General features: G+C 45.2%; 1 protein-coding gene across 3 annotated transcripts in view; it reads left to right on the plus strand.

Moving 5' to 3' along the window:
• The window catches only part of Lmnb1 (lamin B1), a 40,527-nt gene extending 23,324 nt beyond the window's left edge, over positions 1-17,203 (plus strand). For all 3 annotated transcript variants that reach the window (XM_055622838.1, XM_055622839.1, XM_055622840.1), the window contains exons 6-11: positions 4,826-5,046; positions 5,792-6,017; positions 7,459-7,563; positions 12,053-12,172; positions 13,708-13,815; positions 16,395-17,203. In XM_055622838.1, the coding sequence (XP_055478813.1) occupies positions 4,826-5,046; positions 5,792-6,017; positions 7,459-7,563; positions 12,053-12,172; positions 13,708-13,815; positions 16,395-16,436 (822 nt within the window). In that variant the 3' untranslated portion in view covers positions 16,437-17,203. The remainder of the gene's footprint in view (positions 1-4,825; positions 5,047-5,791; positions 6,018-7,458; positions 7,564-12,052; positions 12,173-13,707; positions 13,816-16,394) is intronic.
• Positions 17,204-27,092: the final 9,889 nt, after the last annotated feature.

Below are 27,092 nucleotides of genomic sequence, written 5' to 3' on the forward strand. Positions count from 1 at the left end.
CACACACACACACACACACACACACACACACACACACACACACACACTCACACTCACTCACTCACTCCACTCCCAGCTCAGGTCCTCATGATTGCTTGACAAGCACCTCACTGACTGAGTTAGCTCTTTAGGCCCCAGATCAGGAGGTTAGGAAGGCTGAGGCCAGGGAAGATTGAATGATGAGGTCCCATTTTTATACCCAGATCCTATTTTATTATGAAGTCCTAATGCTAGTGCTCAGCCGAAAGTTCCTCTCTCTTTGTACTGCCGTGTTGGAAAGTAGCGGCGTCAGTGTCAAATTGGGGGAACATTGAGTGGCACTCTTCTAGAAAGGAGGCTTTCTGCTTTGATCAGTTGACACCAACTACGCTCTCTGTTAGGCAGTGTCTCCTGTTTGTGTGGCTGTTGCTTCTCTTGGGCCTCATGTTAGTTTTACAGACAGCTGATGAGTTTGTGACTGACTGTGGTTAAATAGCAGTAAGTTCTGGGACTTGGAAGCCAGGTCTGGGTCCTCTGGCCTCCGGTTCAGTCTCTGCCTTGTTTTTCTCCTGTTCATCCTGCCTTCCGTACAAGTGCTTTCAGGTTAGTGAATTTTAAACTGTTGTCCTTGGGGTTTCTAGGCACCTGCTGTCTTAGTACACAGGAGCACTGCTTCTGTTAGAGCAGTTGTTAATTTATCGGGGCAGAGGGAAAGTCTCCTGTGCTCATTCCTGGTAGAAGGTTTTATGTTGAGGAATGAATGAACACGTTCACATATATACACATACTTCTTTGATCCCACTTTGTAGTGTAGTTTTCAGACTTTGTAACCTGGGCAGGCTTAAGACTTGCCCCAGTCTTTCTGCCTTATACTCTCAAGTACTGTGGTTATAAGTATGTGGTAAGTGTTTTTAGTCTGAGAGAGAGAGAGAGAGGAAAAGAAAAGAAAATGTGTTTGAAGTTTTTCTATTGTGTGTCTGAATGTTGTTGAGTCATGGTAATTTCATCATGCTGGTGTTGGGCCATAAGAGTTTCCTTCTGTGAATGTGACCTATGCTACTGACTTTCTTAAATTTAAGACTGACGACCTGGAGATGAGAGTGATATTGCTTGGACATTAGGGATTTCATATAGTACTTGTTTGGTGGTCCGAGTCTGCCTGCCAGAGTCTATGCAGGCACACTAGAAGCACCCATGATTCTGGTTTTCTAACAGCCAGACTCTATGGGAGTCTCTACTTCATCTGTATCAAAATGGATGAGTATCGCTGTGTTAGGAATCAAGTAAAACCTGGGGCTGGGACAATGGCTCTGTGGTAGTAAGACCAGCTAGTGCTCTCAGAGGATCTGGGTTTGGTTCCCAGCACCCAGAGGACGATTCAAAACCATCTCTACCTCCAGTTCGACAGTCTCTTACTGTTGTGGCACCAGGCACTGAAGTCACGCAGTACACATATGTATATGAAGGCAAAACACTCAGATCTATAAAAATAAGTAGAAGGCTTAAAAAATCCTGCGATCATGTGATTTCAGGCATAGAGCTGTATTGTGGAGGCAGGAGCTTGGAGGCACATGATTTCATCCTTTCTTTCATTGTGTAGTAGACACTGACTTAGGCTCCAGGAGTGGAGGGCAGATCTGGAAAGCCCATAGGACTGATCTCGGATTTTTAACATTTCTACACAGGTGAAACTAGAGATTTAATAAACATTTTCATTTAAAATAATGAAACAATTCATAATGGCTTAAAAAGGGTTTTATACATCGAGTAAGCTTCACTCTTAATTTTGTTTTATGAGAAGCAGTATAATAGAGATGTTTGGTTTCTGTACGTTGTCTCAGTGCTCATGTCCAAATCTTGAGTAGTTTCTGAGTTAGGAGTAGTTGATTTTCCTTCACTCCTGTTGCACGTGTGTAGAGGCGGGTGTGTGTGCTGAGGCCCACATGTGGAGGTGAGAGGAAGAGCATGGGAGCTGACTACCTCCTCCTTCCACGTGGGTGCTGGCACATGCGCTTCAGCTGTCAGGTTTGGTGCGAGCACTTTCTTCTCTTCTGCCCAACTCGCGTGTTCGTGTGTGTCCTCTACCCCCCACATGTGAAGTAAGTGAAGACACGGTCTGTGAACTTCTGAGTGGGCACCTCCCAGATGGTCCTATAAGTGCAGTGTGGTTAGGTTATCTGAGGCTGTAGTCCTGAAGTAGTTTTTCTTTCAATTTTGTTGTGTCTGCACTGGCTGCCTTGAGTGGAGGTCAGAGGACTACTTTTCTGGAATTGGTTTCCTCCTTTCGCCATGTGGGTCCTGGGGACGGAGCTCCGGTCGACAGGCGTGGCAGCAGTGGCCTTCACTGGCTGAGCCATTTCACCAGCCTCGTATTGGTCTAATTTTAGACTCATTCTAAAGTAGAAACAGGGCAGTTCTCCTGTGTCTTTTCTGGTTTGCCTCTTGGTACCATCTTGTATTACCACAGGACATTGGTCAAACAGAGTAAACTAGAAACAGGACAGTCCTATGCCTTCTGGTTTGCCTATTGGTAGTATCTTGTATTACCACTGGACATTGGTCGAACTCAGAAACTGGCAGTAGCATCTTGCTTTTGACTAGACTGCAGAACATTTGGATTTCACTGATTTTTTTTCCCTCCTTGTTGCCCTTTTTCTGTTGCAGGGTACCACATACTTAGCTGCTCTTTCCTGGTCTAACAGTGTTGTAGGACTTTATTGTATGAAGGAGAATGGGCCTGGCATCCCATTAGATGCTCTTCAGTCTCAGTTTTTCTGGGGCTTTTCACATGATTAGACAGGTTTCAAGTGGCTGCTTAATCACATCCTATCAAGGGCCGCATGCAAATAACGGGCTGTATGATTGCAGTAGCATTTGCCAGTTTCTTTTAATTCTTGATAGTCACTGGCTTTTCATTTCCTGCTGTCTGGCCCACCTGAGCAAGGATTAATAAGCTCCATTTCTCTGAGAGAGGGACCTATATTATTTATTATGAGTAGAACTATTCTGTAGAGGGTCCCTAGCCCCTGGTTTCCTTGGTGTGGATTTTGAGCATTTTTTAATGCTTTGGGTTATAATCCAGCGCTGCATTATTTGATTGGCTCACATGGCTCTACTGTTGGGAGTGCTGTCACTTTCACTACTTACGGGGTTCCTTACTTTTCAGCACTGCATTGGTTTTAAATTGTATTTTTATTTCTTGTATATTTATTTGCATGTGGTGTATGCATGGGAGTACAGATGGCTTTGGAGGCCAGAAGAGGGCATTAGACTCTGAGGCTGGAGTTAGAGGTGATTGTGAGCTGTCGTCCAGTGTGGGTGCTGGGAACCAAACTTGGGATCCCTGGAAAAGCAGCAAGAGCTCTTAACTGCCAGGCCACCTCTGCAGTCTGACCACTGTTTTAGAGCTAAGTGCATTCTCTGTAAGCATGCTACAACCAACTCAACTCCACTATCATCTTATTACCTGATTTTAGGCATACCATGTGTTTTGCCTGCTCCAGCTCCGGAATCATAGATTTCTCTAAGAAGTCTAAAGTAGAAACAGGACAGTTCTCTTGTGTCTTTTCTAGTTTGCCTGTTGGTGGCATTTTGTGTTACCATGGGACAAGGTTCTTTTTTCCTGAGAATGGCATGTGAATGTTAAGATCTGGACACAGAATGTGCACTGCTGTCTCCGCTTCGAGGCGTTCTTTAGAACATGCTTTAACTAACACCCCCCACCCTCCCACACATAAACCTGGGCCTTCTTATAGAATAGATTGTGCACACACCCATCTTCTCAGAACAGGTTGTGCACATGCTCACTTACAGTAGCCATAATCTGTAATTGTTTTTCTATCTAGTCATATATGTATATATTCAGTTAAGCAGGAATAATGTACTTGTCTGACACTAAAAGGTTCTTCTTTGGCTTCTTTTCTCGCACATTTGTGACTTCTGAGTCTGGGGAACTTGGTTTTTATCATGTAGTTACTTGTTGAACCCCATCACATCTTTAAATTTTTGACCCTGTACTTGTTCAGGAATAAAGTCCATTACTGCAGTATTCATTTTCCTCAGTAGGGCCCTGCCTGTGCTGCTGGTGTGGGTGCATGGGATTCTGGGGCCTTGGCCTCCATCATTCTTTTTGAGCTGATTACCCTTGTCATTTTCGGAGGCTACTGAGATGAATTCTGTCACAGAGAAACGTAGTGAATGATTACCTGGTGAGCTACAAGGTTTTTGAAGATGAACTTCCTGATGTAGGATGTGTGATTTTTCTCTCCGTATGCCAAATACAGCTTGTATATTTCCAGTAGTATTTTACACATCTCTGCCTTGTGTGCTAAGCAAACAGGAGTTGGACTATCGTAAATATACTCTGGTACATTCAGCCCGGTAGCCAGGACACTTTGCTTCAGTTTTTAGAATGTTCACTAGCAGTTCTTCAAAGTGTATTCTTACATAACCTTTTATGTTCCTTTTGTGAAGAAAATATGCTGGCCTTCTTTAGTTAATTGATCCTTCTGAAGTGAGGATCCTGTAGGAGAGTCAGTTGACGTTTCTGCAGCTGTAGAGTGAACATTCACTTGGCAAACACTGAAAACTTGAACATTTTCAAACTTTAATGTAAGGAGAAATATTTCTTCTTAGGCTTTTGTTACTCTAAACTTTTTTAAGGTTTGTATTTTATAGTTTAAGGATTTGGGGGTTTAATTTCTCATAGTCATGATCTTTTCAGTTAAGAGTTGGAGCTCCTGCAGGGCTGTACTTGCTTTCTAGCTCAGGGGATGGTTTAAAATAGCTGCCTTGTGCTGATGTTGAAATGGCCCTAGAAAGTAAATGTGTTCCTTTGACTCTGAAGTCTAGAGCCTGTTTGGAAAGGATTCAAGAATTGGAGGACATGCTTGCTAAAGAGAAAGACAACTCTCGCCGCATGCTGTCTGACAAAGAGAGGGAGATGGCAGAGATAAGGGACCAGATGCAGCAGCAGCTCAATGATTATGAACAGCTGCTTGACGTGAAGCTGGCCCTGGACATGGAGATCAGCGCCTACAGGAAGCTCTTGGAAGGCGAAGAAGAGCGGTAAGGGTCTCAGGCCTCTCACGCCCACAGGCTGGTTCTTGTTCTCACTTTTTTTTGTTTGTTTGTTTGTTTAATTTGGTATTTTAGGACTCTAAAGTGCTGTAAGTTAAAACTTTTCTCCTGTCTCAGAGATATATGCACGAGATTAAGACATTTGCTGATGGTTCAGAGTAAAGAGCTGTCCAAGGAGGATTTAGCTATCCTGTACAAGGAACACAAGCATTTGAAAGAATCTCTAGGAAACCCCAGGCATTCTCTAATGTGAATAACCCCACAAAGTGGTTTGCATTTCTTTCAGTGCATGTATCCAAATGTATTGAATGGAATGAAATTACATTATAAATGCTCTCACTTTTTGGTTTTTCTAGACAAGCTTTCTTTGTGTAGCCTTGGCTGTCCTGGACTCACTTTGTAGACCAGGCTGGCCTCAAACTCACAAAGATCCACCTGTCTCTGCCTCCCAGAGTGCTGGGATTAAAGGTGTGTGCCACTATGCCTGGCCTTAGAAATCTTAATTTATCATTATTACTTTAAATATTGGTTGGCTCTTTCATTGGAGATTTCAGATGTTTTGGTAATGTGAGTGTTCCAGTATGACTCAATGCTACCTTAGTTAAGACATTTATTGATTTATTGGCCTTGTGTAACATGGTGAGTGACTTGCTTTAGAACTTCCTGTGTAGACCAAAGCCTAGGTGAGGCAGGTGCTTCGACTCGTTGGCAGAGCTCTTCTTTCTCCACGTAGGTTAAAGCTGTCTCCGAGTCCTTCTTCCCGGGTGACCGTGTCCAGAGCATCTTCCAGCCGCAGTGTGCGCACCACTAGAGGAAAGCGGAAGAGAGTTGATGTGGAAGAGTCGGAGGCAAGCAGTAGTGTTAGCATTTCCCACTCTGCTTCAGCCACGGGGAATGTGTGCATTGAAGAGATAGATGTCGATGGGAAGTTTATTCGCTTGAAGAACACTTCTGAACAGGTAAAAGAATCAACCCATTTTTCTCAGGCCTGGCTTTGCAGGCTGCTGGGCTGCTGTGTGTGGTAATAGCTGTACTTCTTGGGTGTGTTTTAGTAAATCTAAAGCGTTTTGTGGCCTGAACATTTTCTTTGATTTTTTTTCTTATGTTTATTTATTGTGGTGGTAGAGAAGGTGTCTATGTGCTACTGCTGGGTGTGGAGGTCAGAGCAATCATCTCTTCTTCCAATGGATTCAGGAACTGAACGCAGGTTATCAGGCTTGGTGGCAAGCACCAGCACCCACTGAACCATTTTACCAGCCTGAGATTTTCCTTGTTAATCTTGCTTTATAAAGCTAAGTACCCCTTCAATGCAGACTTAGCTATTTCATGATGGCCCTCCCAAAGATGAATTATAAATTCTCCTTATCCAGTTGGTGAAGAAGTTGCAGCCATTAATAAAAAAGGATGTGGGTGCATGCTCATCTGTGTTGAACTCTGAAAAGTCAATGAATAAACAAATACTCATGATCTGATTTATATAAACATCAACAGCATGAATCTCCATCTTGTAATAGTTTGTGTGAAAAGCCAAGTGTCGACCACAGGATTTCTGAGGTTTAGAACTGGGACTTTAAAGAGCCCTGTGGTTTTGATGGCATAGTGAGCATGTGGGATGGTGCTGGAGGAAGCAGAGTCTTGGGACACAGGGGAGAGAATGTCTTTTGAGCCATATGTTCAGGGTCTGCTAAAAATGTTTGAGATCTCTGCCTTTCTGACCATATTATTAGAACTGCTGTGTGTCTTATAAGCATTTAAATGAGTCAGATAGCACAGGCATATCCAGGAGAGTCTGGGCCCCAGGCTGGTTGCCACAACTAGCAAACAGTAGCAGCCATTGTGCAGTCCTGATGTTTCCAGATTGCAGAGGCACAGCCATCAGGAGTGAGCAGCTACCACCAGCCTGGAGTGAACCTCATTGCTTTGCTGTCCTTACGGCTCCTCACTGGGCAGGCGGGGCTGAGTAACAGTGGTCAGCTAGGCCCAGCTTATTGCTTCTTCCGCTTGGTTTTACATTTTCACGATCAGCTTAATTTGGGCAAAGCTGGCACAGATAAGGGAGACAAACAATTTTTTTTTCTTTATCTTTGTTAGCCATAAGTGTATGTGATTTAGAAACAGAAAACCATCACATTTTAGGTGCTTTGTTTGTGGTTTTGATGGCTGGGTTGTGTTGTAAGTCTGAAAGACCCATCTGATTTAGCAGTGAACATGATCCCTTGTTGTGATTTTCAATTCTCCTCAGTTTTGTTCCCCTTTAAAAGTTACTGTTTGCTGAGAAACAAAGTTCATTGTGTATCCTGGGAAAGCAGCTTCGAAGAATATGTATGGGTTATGGATTTGATAATTTCATAGTTTTCTATATATGTGAAGTAACCTTGTTATATTGTGTTTTGTGACTAGGATCAACCAATGGGAGGCTGGGAGATGATCAGAAAAATTGGAGACACATCAGTCAGTTACAAATATACCTCAAGATATGTGCTGAAGGCAGGCCAGACTGTTACAGTAAGTGAAATCGGTCGCCATCCAACCATAACTCAGTCATCTAACCTCATTCGTTATCTTAGTCACAGATGAAATAGTTGTGAGAAGAAATGAAACAATAGTTTGGTGAAAGAGAACCATTTTAGAAATGGGCTTTTTTAGTAGGGTATTGTGTGTGCTATTAAAGTTCTTAAAACTTTGTCTTAGAGTGTTGACAAGAATTGACGTTTGGATTATTTGTCTGTTTCAGTAAGTATGAAGTAGTTACTGATACTTGCAGCCTAATGCAACCCAGGATTTTGCAGGGCATGAAGAATTGTAGGAAGCTATTACCATCATCCACCTAAAACAGCAGCTGCCTAAGTCTCCCTGGACAAGCTTTAATGTTTTATATCTTTGCGATCCACTTTACCCTTCGCTATTTTCAGGGTTGGAGCTGCAGGCTTGGATTTCTAACATGTCCTTCAGCAGTTAGGTTTAGTTGGCACATACCTGCAACTCTACCGATTGGAGGTTGAGGCAGAACGTTATAAGTTCAAAGCCACCCTAGCCTGCATATTAGTAAGACTCAGAAAATGCTCTCTTGGGCTGGGGAGATGGACCAGTTATGAGCACTTGCTGTAGCTCCAGCCAGGTGAAATCAAGCACACAGCAGGAACACAGGTATGAAGCCTCAGCACTAGCTGAGGAGCCATTGGCATTTGATAGCACTGGGAAAAGGAGACCCAGTTTCCCTTTAATATGTGACTCCTGAGTGGCTGGCCACACTGCTGCACCAGGCTTCAGCCCCAAAATAGGTTGGGCAACTGGACTTGATGGGGAAAGAAAAAAAGTAAGCTCAAAGGTAAATGAGAAGGCCTGGGAGGGTTTCATAAGGTGAAGAGCTGGGGTAGGTCATGAATATGCACAAAATTCACTGTACGAGAATCTCAAGGAATTTAAAAACAATTGGAAGAAAAAAAAAATGAGGGAGCTGTAAGTAAAAACCAAAAAAAAAAAAAAAAAAAAAAGCGCACATTTTTAACCCTAGGCCTTGGGAAACAAAGACAGGTGGATCTCTAGTTCAAGGCCAGCCTTGTCTGAAGAGCAAGTTCCAAGATAGCCAGGATTACACAGAGAAACCAGGTCTTGAAATACTAAACAAAACACCCACTTGCTGATCTTCCAGAGGATCAGTTAAGTCCCAGCACCCACCCGGGGTGGCTTAAAACCACCTGGGAATTCAGCTCCAGGGCACCTGACACCCTCTTCTGGACTCTGAAGGCACCTATAAAACCATATAAGTAGGTCCTCTTGTGGGGACAGTACCCTGGTATTATTCAGAATAGTATGCTTTTTGAGTATAGATTTTGAAAGATGGGCTAAATGGCTTTCTAATTCTTCTGATTTGGCTTTCTGATATGTTCTGAAATACTACATTTTAAACAATAACATACCAAGCTTAGAGAAATATAAATCATAGAGCAAACAAATGTTTCGTTTTTGCTTAGCATGATAATTATGAAGCAGTAAAATGTGTTAACATGATCTTAAAGAAGGTGTTTTCATCCTTGAAGAATGTAGATGTGACTCCTGATGGTGTTTATGGGTTCTTGAAAGAAAAATAGCAAGTACTGTTGGGTGTGGCGATCACACACTTGCAGTCCTAGCACTTGGGAAATGGAGGTCAGGAGTCTAAAAGGTCATTCACAGCTACACAGTGAGCTTGAGGCCAACATGGGCTATATGAGATCCTGTATCTTCTAGAAACCCCCTTGTATTATGTGTGTTGTTTGGGTTTTGTTTTCTTTTGTTTTGTTGCGACAAGGTCTCTTGGCTGTCTCAGAACTTGCCCTGTAGAACAGGTTGGCCTGAGCTAATGGAAGTTTTCTTTGCCTCTGCCTCCTGAATGCTGGGGTTAAAGGCTGAGACCACCATACCAGCTTCCCCTCCCCTCCTTAGTCTCCTCTATAGCCCAGGCTGACTTTGAAGGATCACAATTCTGTCTCAGTCTCTCACATAGTTATAATTTCAGTACAAACCTTAATGTTTAAGATCAAAGCCTCAAAGTACAACTTGGAACTCCTTTAAAGTGTAGAGAGCTTTGACATCTCTCTGAAAGTAGCAGGTGTTAATATTGTAATAATGGGTGCAAATGAGAACAAATATCCTAACTCCTCTGTTCTTCTCCTTAGTAATTATAGTGAGAGAGGATTGCTTAGTTTTATTATTTATATTGGAAAAAGTGCGTAACGTCTCTAAAAGAATTGGTGTTTTAATTCAGAAGATTGAGATTTGAATATTCTCTCAATGTGGAGCCATTATGCCAATCATCTGCTTTTTCCCAGTGGATGTAATGCCCCAGGGACTTAAGAGATTGCTCCTGTAGGTGTTTTATGGAAGAACTGTTATCCTATGAGATGATGTAGTACATCTTTATTTTAGTAGCTCGCATTAAGTATGATTGGCATTTGGGGATATAATGAGGGAGATTTTCCTATGACAGTGTACAAGGCAAATTGCAAGAATCAGTCTGAAGACCCAGAACAGAGATGAAAACCCTAAATATGCCTTTAAACATTTGTTGGTATAGTTTAAAAACTTACGAAGGTATAAAATTCTAAATGTTCAGAATATGACCGCAAAGCAGGGCATAGTGGTGCACACCTTTAATCTCAGCACCAGGAAAGGAGAAGTGGAGGCATCTCTGAGTTAGAAGCCAGCCTTGTCTACAGAGTGAGTTCTAAGACAGCTAGCCCGATACAGAGAAATCTGTCTTCAAAAAAAACAAAATACATAAAAATCCAGAATATCATATCAGTACAAAAATTATCTGGACATGCTAACAGTTTTTGAAACGTGGGTGCACAGCATATCTCTTATTCATTTGGTTAGCTGCTTTTCAGGCACTGAGCCTCATACTGACATGTTCTTACTCACACTAAGTCAACTATCTGATTCCATGTAGATTAGGGACAGTATCTTCAGAGCTCAGAACCAGAAACACACTGCACTATATCTAAAAGCAGACCAGATCTGTTCCAGTTTTCAGTGTCATCCTGGTAGATGCCCGTGTCTGTTGTAATGCTCATGGTTGATCTGGAAACCTCCATGTTCCGTTCTGCTTAGAGGAGTAACTCAGTTCTTTCAGGTATAAAGGTCCAGTCACCCCTTTTGGGGGCTTAAGTACTTTAAGAACAAGTCCACCTGATGCAGGAGTAGAACCAACCCCACAGCCTGATTTTTCTAAGACAGGAAAACTACTTAAGGGAGGACGGGTTTGTTTCTTAGAGATTCATAGACTTCCCCCATAGGCTTGGATTTGTCATTTGCATTTTGGGTGATCAAATCCTTTGTATTTTACAACCAGTTACAGACTTTTTTTTTCTCTACCCATTTCATTCATTTATTCATTTGCTTGTTTATTTATTTCTTACTTACATGCCTTTTTGTTTTTTTGAGACAGGGTTTCTCTGTGTAGCATTGCTGTCCTGGGTTCCCTTTGTAGATAGACCAGGCTTGACTGGAACTCACAAAGATTGCTTTTCTCTCCCTCCCTGAGTGTTAGGATTACATGTTTATGCCAGCAAGCCCAGCTTTATTTATTGTTAGATTAGGTTAGGGTTAGCTTTGTTTGTTATTAGATTTGTTGAGGATTTACACTTAGGTTTTCTTTTCCTTTTCCTTTTTTTTAATATGTATGTCTGTGTCTTGTTGTATCACATGTATGTACATGCCCAAGGGGGCCAACTCCAGATCCCCTAAAACTGGAGTTAGATGTGGTCAGTGAGCAGCCCAATATGGGTTCTGAGCCTTGAACCTGGTTCTTCGCAAGAACAGTGCACACTTAACCACTGAGCTCTTTCTCTGTAGCCCTTTAGTCTTGGGTTTTCTGATTGCCACTTTTTTCCCATTCTACCTTTTTTCCTCTGCCAAAAAATACATAAAAATATGGCAGGAGTTCCATGCTGATGAGGAGAATGTATTTATTTTCCTTGGCTTATTTCAGTAGCAATTATGTCCTACCTAGAACATTTTCTGCATTCTCTGTAGAGCAGAAGCTGAGATGTGCTGGGGCACTGTGACATTGTCTCTGATTGGGGATGGGCCACTCTCCCTGAACGATTCAGCAAGGTCATCTTCTTTGTTGAAACTGGAGTTCTGTGGTGTGTGTGTGTGTGTGTGTGTCAGTGTGAGGATTTCATTGCTCATCCCTCTATATCAACAATCTCACCTATTGTAGGTTCCATTGTTGCCCTACTTTTGTGGATGAAGAAAGAACAAAAATTTGTTGTAGGTCAGTTGCTTAGTGGAAGAGCTAGGTCAGAATGTGGCAGCTTGATTTCTGGGGCTCATGTGTCCATATGTTTGTCATGTGAGGAAGCCGAATGCCTACAGAAGCTCCGAGCTGTGGGGACCACAGGCTAGCTGGAACAGGTTCTCTGACATTTAGATGTGACAGTCTGATCATGTTGCTGAACTTGAACTATGAGTGCTGGTTTGGTGGACTGATGTCTTTTCTCTTTCCCAGGTATGGGCTGCAAATGCTGGAGTCACAGCTAGTCCTCCAACTGACCTCATCTGGAAGAACCAGAACTCTTGGGGCACTGGTGAAGATGTGAAGGTTATATTGAAGAATTCTCAGGGAGAGGTACGACCCCTTTTCCTTGAAGGTTCTCTGTACAACTTCAGTCAGACCAAGGCTGCCAAGATAGTGTTTCATAGGATATTAATTTATTAGCCTATTTGTGCTGGTTAGTTTCTGTCTCCACTGCTCATTGGCTTTGGGACTTTGAGTAATTTCACATTTGAATGCTCACATTTTATCAAAACAGCATCCTGGACAGTATGTTCACCTGATAAATACTTAAGCTGTTAACCTAGTAAATGTTTTGTTGTCCACCTTACTAGTTCTTGGGGCTCAGGAAACTAAGGCAAGATTGCAGTGTGTTCCTCTTCAGCATTTTTACCACATCAGTTCTGGGATTCTTGTCCAAGATCTATAGCTGCACTTCATGTTTGATGTAAGGAATCAGGTGCTGGAATGTACTGCTGTTCTTGTTGGCCCGTGGTGGCATGACTTTATTCCCAGCAGTCTGGAGGCCAACTTGATCTAGAGTGAGTTTCAGAACAGCAGGGCTACACAGAGAAACCCTGTCTGAGGAAACAACAACAGGGTAATAGCAGTGTTCATGCTGCTGCTGCTGTTTTGATTAAAGCAGAGGAATACATGTGCACTGTCTGTCTGTGAAGAAGGACTCTGCAGAACCGAAGCCTCGGGCTGAGGCCTCCTTAGTCCTGCCGCACAAGCTCAGGGCACCCCGCTTTGTCTACAAATGTGTCGTTGGAGGTGCTGCACACTGATGGGTGTGTGTCACGGTCTTTCTGGGTTCTTAGCCTTTTGTTTTTAAGCAGGGCTCTGTTACATTTCAGAGCAGCTCCCGCTGAAGCAGTTCCACTGTGCAGGTCTCTCTTGACCTTTGGACTCAAGCACTCTGTAAGACACACTAGCTGCTAGGTCATCAGGTTAGCCTTATGCTTAAACATGGCAGCCGTGTCCCAGCTCAGCATTCTCTCCAGGAAAGTAATTAGTACTTGAACACTTTAGTAGAAAATGTAAATAGGTACTTTGTATTGTACCTTTCTGAGTGATCATTGCTCTGTTTCCTTACAATACAGCTGGACCTCAGTGGTATGTTACTAGTAAATAGTGCCAATCCGTCCTGGTTCCATTTCCGGATGGAATGAAAGGTACTGTCTTTGTCTTCACATACTCAGGTGCTCTTGCTGCCACCATGGTCCCTGAGGTCACATCAGTTAGCCTCTAGCTCTGTTTTATTCAGCATTTATTTAGCACCTTTTCTTTGCTAGGAGCTAAGCTCTTTAAGCAGAATTCATGTTGAGTTTTATAAAGAATTTAGTATGCCAAATCACTTGCACAGAATTTTTAGTAACAGAACAGAATAAAAAGCATTAGAAACTGCTCAGTGGGTATTTCAAATTGGATAGCAGTAACTCCCCTGCAGGAAAAATTGAAAGTCTTCTAACTGCTACTAATTATGCAGAATTCACTAGCTAAAGCTGCTGATGAAACGGCTTAAAAAAGGTCCCTGATGTAGCAGTGCTGTCCCTGGCCAAGGAAAGGCTCCTTCCCCCTTCTGACGGGAAGTTTGTTTGTTGCGGTAGGAGGTTGCTCAGAGAAGCACAGTCTTCAAAACAACCATGCCTGAGGAGGAGGAGGAGGAGGAGGAGCCCCTTGGAGTAGCCGTTGAGGAGGAGCGTTTCCACCAGCAGGTACTGCTCTACTTTAATTTCTAGTGATAAAATTCCTGAAAGCCCTTGTGGGTTTCTTTCCACTCGTGACCCCAGGTAGTAGCTGCCCACTCGCTTGGTGTGTGTACTCAGCGAGTAGTGTGCAAAGCAGTGGACTATTTCAAGCTGTTGAGTGTGGTCATTACTTGGTCTTGTCTCCATATTTGTAATCTAGGTTGGCCTTGTGTCTTAGTCACTAGTCTATTGCTGTGAAGTGACACCACGATCAAGGCAATTTTCATGAAAGAAAACATTTAGTTGGGGACTCCAGCTTCACAGTTTATTATCATCATGGTGGAGAGTGTGGCAGCAGGCATGGTGCTGGAGAAGTAATTGAGAGCTAATTCCTGATTGTAGGCAGACGGACAGACTAGGCCTGGTGAAGCTTTTGAAACCTCAAAGCCCACCCTCAGTGATACACTTCCTGCAACAAGGACACACCTCCTAATCCTTCTAATCTTTTCCAATAGAGCCATTCTCTGGTGATTAAACATTCAAATACAGAGCTTAGGGGAACATTCCTATTCAAACCACTACATCTACATCTTCTCTCACTAGTCCGGCTCTCCGCAGACCTCATGTGTGTAACCCCACTTGGGTAATCACCGACGGTAGATTTTATTTAATCTGGATGCTGGCATAGTTAAAATGAACACTATATTGGCTTTAATGAAGAACCAGCACAGGATCCATTTCCTACTGTCAGTGGAGACCTCACAGTGACCAGACATGGGATAGCATTTGAGGATAGGTGATCCCTGGCAGGTTGGACAGCAAAGACAGCATTTTCAGCCTCTGGTGTCATTGTAAACAGCTGTGGAAAAAGGCACTTGGACAGTGTTTTTGAAGGATAGGACATTATTTGGGCATTATAGAAAGAACAAATGATAGTATTTGAACTGTCAGTAGAATACACCAAACTTGGGCTTAAAAACAGTTATTTCGTAGTCTCTATGATTCTGTGGCTTGAGTTTGGCTAGGGCTGAAAGTTTTCTTTCAGTGTGATTCTCATGATTCATTAGCTCAGCCTAAGCTTCTTTACAAAACAGCATCTGGCAAAGATGGTAAAAATGGCAGGTCCTAGGCCTCTTAAAAGTTGGGCCCAGAAGCCCTTATTGCATTCTTTAAAAGGAAGCCTCGGGCTAGCCAGCATTCAAGGTGAAGGTAAGTAGTCTCCTTGGTAGGGAAGGACCCAGACTTGTGGGGTGTTTTGTCAGTTTTGTGGGTCTGTGGATCAGACCCAAGACCTAGGACCCTCCTGCATGCTAGGGAAGTGCCTGCCATTGAGCTAGCTACCCGCCCCAGCTTCTCAGGACACTGTGTCACGAGGGTGTAAGCATGTGTTTGTCAGTTGTATTGTTGGGTGTGTGGGAGAGTTGACGTTGTAAGCCTAGTGGATGAGGTTGGTGTAGTGCACATTGCTGAGGCCTGGGGTTTCCACACAGTCCACAGCAAAGGAGAACCTGACTATCAGAATGTCCCTGGGCAAACTACAGAGTTGACTCTAGAGCCGCTGAGGAAGTAGGCATATTCAGACTCATCGAGATTTATGCACACTGGGGAGAGAAGAAAAGAAAAACTCTAAGGGGTTTGAGGTTTTGCGTTTATGATCATAGATGATGGTCACTTCGAAGGTCAAAGGGGCCAAAGAGCACAGTGTCAGTATTTGTGCCCGTGGGACTGATAATCTTCAGTTTTAGTCTAGTTAGGAACAAGGCACAAGTCACGCGGGCAGTGAGTTTTGCTAGGCAAGTGACAAAGAGCAATGTCCCAGCTCGTTAAAGGTTTAAAACCTTTTTATCTTCTGTGTCTGAGTGTTTTGCCTGCTCATCTCTATACCTAGCCATGCAGTACCTGTGGAAGCCAGAAGAGGGCATAGCATCCCCTGGAGCTGACAATATAGTGGGAATCAAACTCAAGTCCACCCAGCCATCTAATCTACCTGGTTTTTTGAGACAGGGTTTCTCTGTGTAGCCCTGGCTGTCCTGGACTCACTTTGTTGACCAGGCTAGCCTCAAACTCACAGAGATCCACCTGCTTCTGCCTCCTCAAATACTGGGATTACAGGCATGAACCACCAGGCCCATCCGTGTTGTAGCACTTTAGACACCTTTTAGAATTGTTCTTACTGATCTATATTAGATCTTGCTGTGGTCATAACCTCAGCCTATTTTAAATTAAATGGGAAATTCTTGACTATTTATAGGCTTAGATCAGCGTTTATTTGTTTCTGGGAAAAACTGGTGTAACCACAGTAGAAACTCAGTTGTGGGATTTGTGGAAGAAAACCCTGTAGAGAATGCCAGAAAGAGCGAGACGTGAGCAGGCCCGTTAGAAGACAGCAGTTCGGGTTTTTCATGTCTCTATCTGAAATGGTTTGTGTTTAGAACATTGTATTAGGATCTCTGTGAATGTGAGGCCAGCCTGGTCTATAAAGCGTGTCCAGGACAGCCAAGGCTACACAGGGAAATATCAAACAAACAAACACAAAACCCCAAATCAAAACAACTAGAACATTGTAATATTGTTGGTACTGACTCTGCCCTTGTTTCTTCTCTCAGGGAGCCTCACGAGCATCCAATAGAAGCTGTGCCATTATGTGAGCTTTTCAAGTCACCTGTCTTCCTCAAGATAGAAGCATGGTAACCCTGTATACAGTGCGGAGCCTTCTCAGAAGCACACGATATTTTTGTATTTCCTTTATGTGAATTTTTAAGCTGCGAATCTGATGGCCTTAATTTCCTTTTTGACACTGAAAGTTTTGTAAAAGAAACCCTCTCCATACACGTTGTTGCAAGATGTGAATTACTGACACTGAGCTAACCGTACTGTTTGGAAAGGGGCCCTCAAGTTTTTGGCATTTTTTTTTTGTATGTGTGTATGTATTTTTTTTTTTTTAAGTTCTTTTAAGGAGGGGGAGGGTGAGAAAACCACTGCGTGTCTGGTCATAATTTGAAGATTGCTCTATCTAGGTGGGCAGTCTGCTCTTGATCATTCTCTGCTATATATAAAATGGTGCTGTGCGGGAGGGGGGAAAGCAGTTTTTCAATATATTGAACTTTTGTATGGAATTTTTTTGTAATAAGTGATCAAGGTTACAAATTTTTTTTAAATAGAAAAGAGAAGAAAATTTTGTAAGAAGGCAATATTAACCTAGTCATCATGTAAGCAGTCTGGATGGAGGTTCCTCAGAGCTGCTGTATGGTCAGCCACTTCTCTTAGATTCTTGACTTATGAGGGGAATGGGGCAGCAGGGCTAGGGCGGGGGAGGGGCTTCTCTTCAAATGCGCTAGTTGTGTTTTTTAAGATAGTGTAACATGCTTAAATTTCTTATGCGACATTAACAAATAAAAAGCTGTTTTACTATTGATCTACTGTCCTTTTTAACCGTTTAGTCCAACAGTTACCAACCTGTGGGTTGTGACCCCGTGGGAGGGCTTGACTGACCCTTTCACCTTTCACAGGAGTCACCTAAGACTATTGGAAAACAGATATTTACATTATGATTCATAAAAGTAGCAAAACTACAGTTATAAGGTAGCAACAAAATAATTTTATGGATGGGTTCACCACAGCATGAGGAACTGTGTTAAAGGGGTCTTGCATTGGGAAGGTTGAGAGCCGCAGCTTTAGACAGATCTTGACAGGTAGAAGCGTTTAGTTTCAATTGGCTCACGAGAAGTGCGCCTGTTGGTGGTGCTTTCACAATTAAGGAAGATAAATAGATAACCACCCGGGTCCCTCGGCCTCTTCGTTAGCAGCCCTAGCAATGCTCAGTACTTACTACGCTTTTCAGCTTGTCAGCCGCACTTTTCAAATTTTCCCCAGGGAAACAGCGGGAACAGTGGATGAAGGCTCAGAGTGGGTGGCGTTCATAGTGAAGGAGAAAATGAAGACATTTCAGAGTCTGTTTTTACTCTTGTTTAAAGTAGAAAGGGAAGAGAACCTCGTTAGGAATCCCGTTGCAAGAGTAACAGTGGCAGTGCACTAGAGAGGGCGAGCAGGGGCTCATTGTGCGTGCTGATCGCCGGGGTGTCGTTGCTTGTGGGTTTGAGGACTTTCCTGTGATTGCTTTAGCAGAGTCAGTTTATCTTGGAGGAGCGGAACGTCAGAAGCCTCGGATGATATTTCAGAAGCTAACCCAAAGCCAGTGTTTGCTCTCCTCTTAAAATATTCCTGCAGTAAGCTGTGCAAAGCCTACCAGCTTTCCCTTGAAAATAACTCACAAAGCCCCAAATTACTGTGCTGCACAGATTTACTGCATACGCCGGTGCTGCCGCAGACACGAGATAAATGCTGGGTCAGAAATTCTGTCTGCGGAAGCAGATAAAATGATAACTTCTCACCACAGATTTAACTTCTGAATGGCAACAGGGAAGATAGCTGTATGAGGCTGTGAAACATGTTGCCACAAGATGGGGTTCTTGTCATCAGTGTATGCCCTGGTTTTATCGCCAGATTAATCACGCTACAAAACCCAACACTTTAGGTAGGCATTAAGGGTGAAAATGGTGGCTGTAATACAGTAGAATATTATGTGATCTGGCGGAATTTATAGGAAAACTCCAGGATTCAATTAACCAAAGTAGTTTGGACCTTGTGGCCCTTCTCAGGGATCAGCTGCTCTCAGCCTGTCCTGTGGACTTCCGGACACTGAGGATGCCTCTCCTACATCTCCACAGGTGGAGGTCAGGCAGAGGGTACACCCTAGTACGCTTTAAAATTACCCTTCTTATAACGTATGAATCCATTTTCTTCCACCCTCTCTTTTGACCTTCATGTTTAGCTTATTTCTATTTATTTTCTAAGAAAATTCTACATGATTTTTTTTGGAACCCATGTCATCTTTGGTGGCTGTTCCTCCAGTCTGGGGTTTTAAGATGGATACTGAACCTCTCCTGTCTTTTATTGTTCTCTGTGCTGTATTCTTTGTCCTTTGTGCTTACCTCACTAATTCTGCTTTTAGCTCTGTCCACCTTGGCATTTATCCAAGCCATTGAATTTCTGATTTCATTGGCTTCATTTCTGAAGTTGCCTTTGGTTCTCTTAGAGAGGAGGGTGGGATGGGGGGAGAGAGAGAGAGAGGGTGTGTGTGTGTGTGTGTGTGTGTGTGTGTGTGTATCATTCCTCTGGAGCTGCCAATCTTATTTTGAGATCGCATCTCTTCTTGGGACCTGGGCTAGCCTGAAAACTTTATATGCATTGTCATGTCCAGTTTTCTATGTATGTTATAAGGATTGAACTCAGGTCCCAGGCCTTTATTCTTAGCCTTAGCTGGTTCTATTTTATCAGTCTTAGAGTGTGTGTGTTGGGGGAGGGTTGTCTATGCCATTTTGTCATATACATCTTTGTATATGAGCATTTTTTTAAAGGTATGATTATGCTAAGTCATGTTATAATCGATTTATGCACCTTCCTCATGTTAAGAAAGTTATTTGTACATCTCTTTTCCTGGCCAACATGCAGTTTTAAATGAGAAAGGATCATGAGGCATGCCTTTAACCTCAGCACTTGGGAGGCAGAGGCAGGTGGATCTCAGAGTTTGAGGCCAGCCTGGTCTACAAAGTGAGTTCTAGGACAGCCAGGGCTACATAGAGAAATTGTCTTGAAAAACCAAAAAAAAAGGAAAAAAATGAGAAAGGATCTCCCCTTTTACCTCTCATGAGGCAGCTCGAGCTTCAGAAGGCTCTGCCGAGGAGTGTCTCTGGTTCTTGAAGCAAGGGTTTGATATTTTTATGGCAAAATCTAGAATTCTGACACTGGTGCTGCCCTGCTGACCGAAGCAATGGTACTAACGGATGTATGATTTAGAATTCTGTTTCTTCTGTTCGGCTGCCTTCTGAAAGAGATAATCAGCTAAATTGATGGGAATGGGAAACTTCGTAGGTAAAATAGAAACAGAATTTAGAGAAGTCAAACTTGCTGTTGGAGGGTTGGAGTTTCACTTTAGTAAGTAAGTAAGAATGTGTGTGGAAAGGAGAGCAATTTCATAGGGGATGGTTGTGGGAGTAGAGGCTGCTTGGTTGGGCTGGTTTGGAGAGTCAGGATGAGGGCAGGGAACAGTACACACAGAGGCATCACTGCCAGTTTGCCCTGGAGCTCTGTGCCAGCCCTGCGTGTGAAATGGCCCCACTTCCTACCTCCTCCGCCTCACTTCCACAATTACGCTTTCTCTTTCACTTTCAACAGCTCAGTAAATCCCGTCCTTGGCTGACATTTCCCTAGGGACAGAGTACACCTCTCAATTTCAGGAGACAGCCTGCCCAGTAGCTTAATGACTTTATAACAATAAAACACAGATTCTCCCAGATTTATATGCAAGTGCTTCCTCCACCCGTCTAGAGCCTGGCTGTCCCTGCCAGCCACCCGGCTCTGTTCTGCTGGCCGTTAGTCCTGCTGCTTCTGTGGTCACCATCTGAGCTTCCTGTTGCATCTTAAAGATTCCTCTTCATTAGTATGCTTTTTTAAGCAAAATTGCTGTTGGTTTCTTTGATTTAAAAGGGACAAAGTTCCCACTCACATGGTAAAGAGAAAAACTGACTCCAAAGCTGTCCTCTTCTGTGACTTGCACACACTTGCCACAGTGCACGAGGGCACAAACTAAAGTAAAAATGGTTACACTCTAAGCACTCATTTTGAAGCTACATTTCATGACCTTCTTGCTCGGCTCCTGGGGTCTCCCCAGTTCCCTGCCATCCTCCCTACCTTTGGGGAGACCTCAGCTCTGTGACAGGGCAGAGGTGCCCATTGCCAGTGTTTCGTCAACAAGTATTCTCAAAATGTCTGGGTTGGTTGGTTGGTTGGGCTTGTGTTTTGAGTTTAGGCCACCACACATTCATTTTTCTGCCTCCCGTTTCTGATGTGTGGGGGTCATGCCAGGCACTCCACCCTCCCGCTCCCACCTCCCTGAGCTCAGCTGGTCCGGTTTGATCTGAGGAATATATGTGCATATTCACTCCGCCAACCCCCTTGTGGTGCTTTGACCCAAGTCTGGCCACTGCTGTTAGCCACGGTGTGTGGCGTGTCCACCAGAGGGGCAGCCAGCTCATTGTGTTGGCTTTCTCGAGTTTCATGACTGGCAATGATTCCCAGATAACTACTCATTTTCTAGTTTCCAAAGGCAGTGCCAGCTCTTATTTTCCCTCCCTCCAAGCCGGGGAGCCTCCTGGCTAATGCTGCCTGTACCAGCACTGGGCTTAGACCCTGCCATTCACAGGATCTGGTCCGGTGCCTGAGGCCATGACCCTGCCTTCCCCCTTTGGCTGTCAGTTTCCCATTCCCTTGTTCGAGAAGCTGGGGCCAAAATTTCCTGTGAGCCATTTTCCCAGATGACGAGTCTTAAGCTTTTGTCCTGAGGTGGGAAAAAAAATTTTTAAGAGCTTTGAACTTAGGCGTGTGGTGGAGTGATGGATGGATGTCCGCACTCCGGAACTCTCATTCTTCGTCAGAGAAGAAACAGTGGCCTAGGCTCTACCCTGGGAAGCTGTCATGAGGCTGACAGGAAACGTGCCAGTGCCAGTCCCGGAAGGGGCTTTTCTGTGGAGAAGGTGGCTGAGGGCATCAGGGTGAATTTACCCACAAGTCCTGAAAGAAGCCTAAATCAGAGCTTGGGTTTGTGCCTTGCAGCTGGGGGCACACTTATAGGGTACTTACAGGGGTGGGGGTAGAGGATAGAAAGGGGACCCAGGGTGCTTTTTAAGAGGAAAGGATGGATGTGTCCCACCACAAGCCACTTGGGTTAAATGCTACCCTTACTTTCTGAGCTAGTATTTTTGTTTTACAGGCAGGATTCTCATTGCCACTTGCTGTGCCCTCAGCGCTCACCTTGGATTTGGCTTCAGGAGGACTGAAGGAAGAGAGCTGTTCTTTCTGACTGGTCAGGCCCATCCTTGTCATCTCTGCCTCTCCTGCTGTCCCAGGCAGCGAACAGCAGCCAGTTTATGGGGTTAAGAGATTGCTTGCTGTTGAAACATGTGACCCAGCAAGTAGGAATTTGAACGATTCCAACTGTCAGGAAACCTCCCAATTCCTGCTGTATCCAAGCTCCATCAAGCCAGTGACAAGCACAATGAATACTGCACAGTGCAGTTTAGGGATGATTTAAAGGGAGCCCTGGCAGGACAGGGGTTCTGTTCCCAGCCTGAGCTCTTGTGTGGGTCTGTTTTGAAAAGACTTACTCTACGTGTAAGAGTGGTTGCCTGTACGGATGTGTGCCTGGTGCCTGTGGAGGTTAGAACAGCTCCTGGAAGGGGAGTTGGAATTGTGAGCCTCCATGTGGGTGCTAGGAACCGAACCTGGGTGCTCTTAATCTCTTGATGCTCCTGAGACCCTCCATTTTGTCTTCACTAGTCTCTCCAGACATGAACCGCAGCTCTGAGGGGACTGACCTCTGCCAAGTTGGCTATGTTTCAGGACACAGCCTTTGTTCAGTGAGGCAATTAAGTGTTCTGCTAAAGTCTCCTCAGGGAGGTGTATGGCTATTCATGAGCTACGCAGAGGTTGTTGGGGCACACAGAAAACAGTTGGAAGTAATTGGCCCGAGTGAAGCACTGTGTTGACAGTATTGGTGAATTGTTGACAGTGACCCAGACTGTGTGCCAGAACCTCCCAGTTACCCATATGGGGTGGGAGCGACTGAATAATGGAGATTATTGGAACTGGTGATTCAGCTGTGATTAGAAGAAAGGTAAAAAGAAGTTTAACAACCGGATTGACCATTGTTTAGGACATGCCAAGTGTAGTCATGGTTATGTTCCAAATTTGTACTTTCCCAGACAAGCTTCCACAGACAGGGTTTGAACAGAAAAACACTGATGACCTTTGGCCTAGATCTCTGAATGGAAAGCCCCTTATAAGAATAGTAGCTAATGTCACCGTTGCTGGTAGTAGCCTGACGTGGTCCTGAAAGACCATACATCCTTGTATCTCTGTTTTGTTAGGTATAAGTTTTGATTAAAAGTCCAGGCTGGCATTAGTGGGAGAATTAAATTAGATTGTGTGGAAAGGTCATGGCAATATAGCAGGTTGTAAGTGTATGGGAATCTAAAATGGAGCTTAAAATTACTTGACAAAGAGAATTGGGGTGAGGGTTAGGAGGCTTGGTACAGAATGGTGTTGCTCAGAACCAGCACTTCCTCTTGACTTAGTGGCTCAGCAAGGAGAGCCACTGAGACTACCAGAAGCACCACAGTGTCTGCTTCATGAGTATAATTCAGCGAGCATTGTCATTTACCAACTGCCATGCGCAGCCCGAGACCCTGAGTGCGGGACTCAGGAGGAGGGGCTCTTTCTCTGACTGACATGCAGAACACTCCAGCTCCGGGCAGTAGCTGCACCCAGGCTGCAGGGGCCACTGACCTCACAGCAAATGGCCTTTGGGATGGACTTGTCTAGTGCTGGTTTCAAGAGGACAGTTCTCAAGCCTGAGTTTAGGACTATCATGGCCACGCAGCCCAGGCTTGCGCCTGCTTCTCTGGACTCCCCAGGTGGTCCTCGGGATGAAATGGGTAACTAAGCAAACTCTGGGGCAGTGGTTCTCAACTTGCGGGTCAAGACTCTTTGGGGATCGGATGACCTTTTCACAGGGGCGACTGAGACCATTGGAAAACAAAAGACATTTACATTACACTTGATAGTAGTAGCAAAATTACAGTTAGGAAGGAGCAATGAAAACACTTTTATGGTTGGGGTCACCAAAACATGAGGAAGTGTATTAAAGGGTCGAAGCATTAGGAAGGTTGAGAACCCCTGCTCTGAGGGTCAAGGTCAGACTAGAGAGCCCTCTTGAATGTGGAGCCTGCAGGAGTTCCAAGCTGGCTTGGGATGGAAGGTTCTCTGGGCATGGCTCTCCCTGCTCAGTAGATGACATTTGGAGTGTGGAGTTGTTGGACAGCCTGGAGTTTGGGTACGTAAATGTTGGGCTTTGCACGTTGCCTTCAAAGAGAGACCCTGACGAGTACCCACTGCACCCAGCACCCTGGTGGGAATCTAGAACAGCGACAGCAGGGTGATACCTGCCTCTCCCACGCATGGTTGCACATTCCAGGAGGCCAGTGACTGTCAGCTTTGGGAGGTGCAAATGTCAGCTCCGCATGGAGTCACCCCCCACCCCCTTGCTCTTAGTTATTCAGAGCATCCTCGGTGCCAAAAAACTTCCTTTGTTTGAAACTACTCTGGGGAACTTCAGTTGGCCCTGTTGGAATCCTCTTCCTCTCTGCTAAGAAGGATGCGTTTGTGGACACTGCCAGCCTTTGTGACAGGCTGGTTTGGTGCCCTTGCCATTGTTTAAAGCTGAAGATGACAGCGATCCCTGTGTGCTCAAGCCTCTAGCAGGAAATGGAGAGTTCTGGAACACGTTTGGCAGTCATTTCTGAATTGCTCACCAGGACCCTAGGCACTAAGTGTCTTTTTGTTCCTTCCAGTTGGCCAACCTCTGAGCACGTCGGCGCTGTCCCGGTGGCCGGACACTCGAGTTTCCATCCTGAACCAAGCTGGATGCCTCTCTGCTTGATCCACTGAAGTGAGCTGCCGGCAGTGCTCCTGTCCTTGATGAAAGCTGTAGCTTCATGTCAGACTGTCACTTAAACAAATCATGTAAGCCTTTAGCTAGGAGAGAGGATTGATGTGCCAACAGACAGCCTCAGGCGTGTTGGAGCTGCAGCTGCCCCACGGAGGGCTCAACTGTGTTCCTCACCCAGGCGCTGAGGAGCAGCGACGAGGTATCTTCGGCAACTGTTTTCCAAAATCTATGTGTCGGGAGGCTGGGAAACACTGAATTATGAAATAAAGGAAAGAGAGCCTTTTGTCATCCTTGGCAGCCGGATCGCAAGATACAGGAATGGGCTCCGCCTCCGAGGCCGGTACTGCGGGCTCCTGCTCTTATGGAGTTTGTTTTTCCATGTGTGTTCCCACAGACCCTGTAGGAGAGGGCGGGCCTGGCTGAGGGATTATAATGGGGCAACTAGCTAATGCCAGTGCTGTCTGGGAAGTGAGGGAAGCCACGGCCTCGCAGGAGATGGGACAGGTAGAGGATGGACGCGTGTGCTGTTTGCTGACGTTTATCACACAACAGTTCGACTCTCCCTGTCTGGGCGAGCTACCAGGGGGCCACCAGATAGATGGTCCTCAGCCTCGGGCCCCAGGGTGGAGGGGCACCGGCTGCTCAGAGGGCTTCTTGCTGGGTGGCCCGCTCTGTCCTGCAGCAGGCCGGGTGTATGCGCCTTTTCTCCTGGACTGGGGCTTACGTGGCCCAGTGGAACAGTCTTTGGAAGTGAGGTGGGAGTTGCAGAGGAAATAAGGGGGTTCTCAGGGGCTCACTTTAAGATTGGCCTGCCCTGGAAATCTGTCATTGTGCTATATCTTCACAGGTTTTCTGTTTGTACTGGTTCATGCGTGTTGAGTGCATGCATTCATACAAGTATGGTTGAGGCATTTACCCAGTCAGGGTAGCCAGAGTTTCTCAGGTTTTTATTCTCTGACTTATTTATTTATTTATTTATTTTTGAGTCTGTGTCTCACTATGTAGACCAGGCAGGCCTCAACCTCACAGAGATCCACCTGCCTCCACCTCCTCGAGTGCCGGAATTAAATTGTGTGCCACCACGTCCAGCTTCTCTGATCTATTCCCTTGGGCCACAGAGGGCTCTGACTGACAAAACTTTTTCCTTTTTATTTCGATGGTAGGTAGCAGTTTCTGCAATGTCCAGTGGTCCATGCTGGGATGGGTCCTAGAGGACCCTTTTTGCAGTGTGGCCTGTCTGCTGGTGAGACAGGGTGAGGTGGACCTTGAGGGCTGCTGAAGGGACTGAAGGATGTGGAGGTTGCCTCTCCCTTACTGCCGTACTGCAACACTCACGGTCGAGTGCGTGCTAGCGCAGGGGCTTTCTCCTTCCACGAAGCCTTAGCCCATCACCTCCAACCTGGGCTGGCATGTGCCTGTGCCACCTGCCCAGTGAAGGCAGTGCCGGGCTTTCAGTGCCTGGCATAGTCTAGTTTTCGAAAGAAAGGGGTGTCCCTGCTTCACCCAGCTCCGCTTAGCAGCGGCAGCCTCATCAGATCAGAACCGTCTAACTTGAAGAAGACATGGCTTCGGCTCTTTAGGCAGATGCTCTGAGGGGTCTCTGTTCATGATCAAAAAAAAAAAAAAAAGGAAAATAAAGAGCACATGCTTAGGAGCAAGCTCGGGCCTCTGATATCCAGGTATCTCTAGTGACAGACTGCGCATGCACATGTGGAACTTCCGCTCGCCTGACATCAAACTGTTTTACCTTGATGTGCGTAGCGCCTCTGTGAAAGGACCAGCTTTGAACCTGTAGCCCGTGGTTCACTCCATCATCGGTTCTTTGGCTCCCCAATGGAGACAGCTTATTTCCCTTGAGTTCCCTCCCCGCTGCCTGCCTCTGGGATGTCAGGCAGCAGAGCCCCTGATGCTAGTTTTAACGTTTGGGGGTTTTGTTTGTTTAGGTTTTTTTTTAGAGACAGGATTTCTCTGCTTAGCTCTTGGCTGTCCTGGAACTCATTCTGTAGACCAGGCTGGCCTTGAACTCACAGAGATCCACCTGTCTGCCCCGGGGTACTGGGATTAAAGGCATGCACCACCAAGCCTTTTTTATTTTTCTCCTTTTATCATTAGGCTGCTGCCTGCAGAACTGAGTCTTGGGCCCTCGCTGCAGATGTACCAGCTGGCAGAGCCTGAAGCTTCCCCCCACAGGCTCTGCCCATCTCTCTGTCTGAGCAGGTCTGTCGGGGCTTCCCGGGCCTCTAGCTGCTTTTGGGGCCCGAATGAACTGTGTGCCTAACCTGTGGTATCTTGTGGTCCAGCTGGGCCACCCACCTTTCTCAACAGCTAGATGCATTCAACACAGTGGGCCTTGCCGTTGCCAGGCGGGAACGTGAGAAGGAAGGTGGGTGATGGAAAAGGCCCAGTGACATTTTATATATCAGCAAAGTTATTGCCACGAAGCTTGTCTGTGTGTCTTCGGCTTAAAGGGTATTGGAAAAAGTTCGTTAACGCTGTAAAAACATTGCAGCCCGTCCTCGGTGGCCTCTATGGCACTGGTCCCTTGGCTCCCACAGCGTCACCTTCACTGAAGCCTCAGATTATAAACTGAAAACCACCAAAGTCATCCTAACGGCAACAGTCTATGAGTTCCATCAGAGTGAGCATCGAATGGCAGGGTTGAGCGGCCTGGGCGGTCCCAGCTGCCTCCTTCCTGGAGCTGAGCTGGGGGGAGAGCTGTGTGGTTATTTTTGTACAGGGC

The sequence above is a fragment of the Psammomys obesus genome, unplaced genomic scaffold (assembly GCF_907164565.1).
Source record: "Psammomys obesus unplaced genomic scaffold, mPsaObe1.curated_primary_1811, whole genome shotgun sequence".
NCBI classification, from domain to species: Eukaryota; Metazoa; Chordata; class Mammalia; order Rodentia; family Muridae; genus Psammomys; species Psammomys obesus.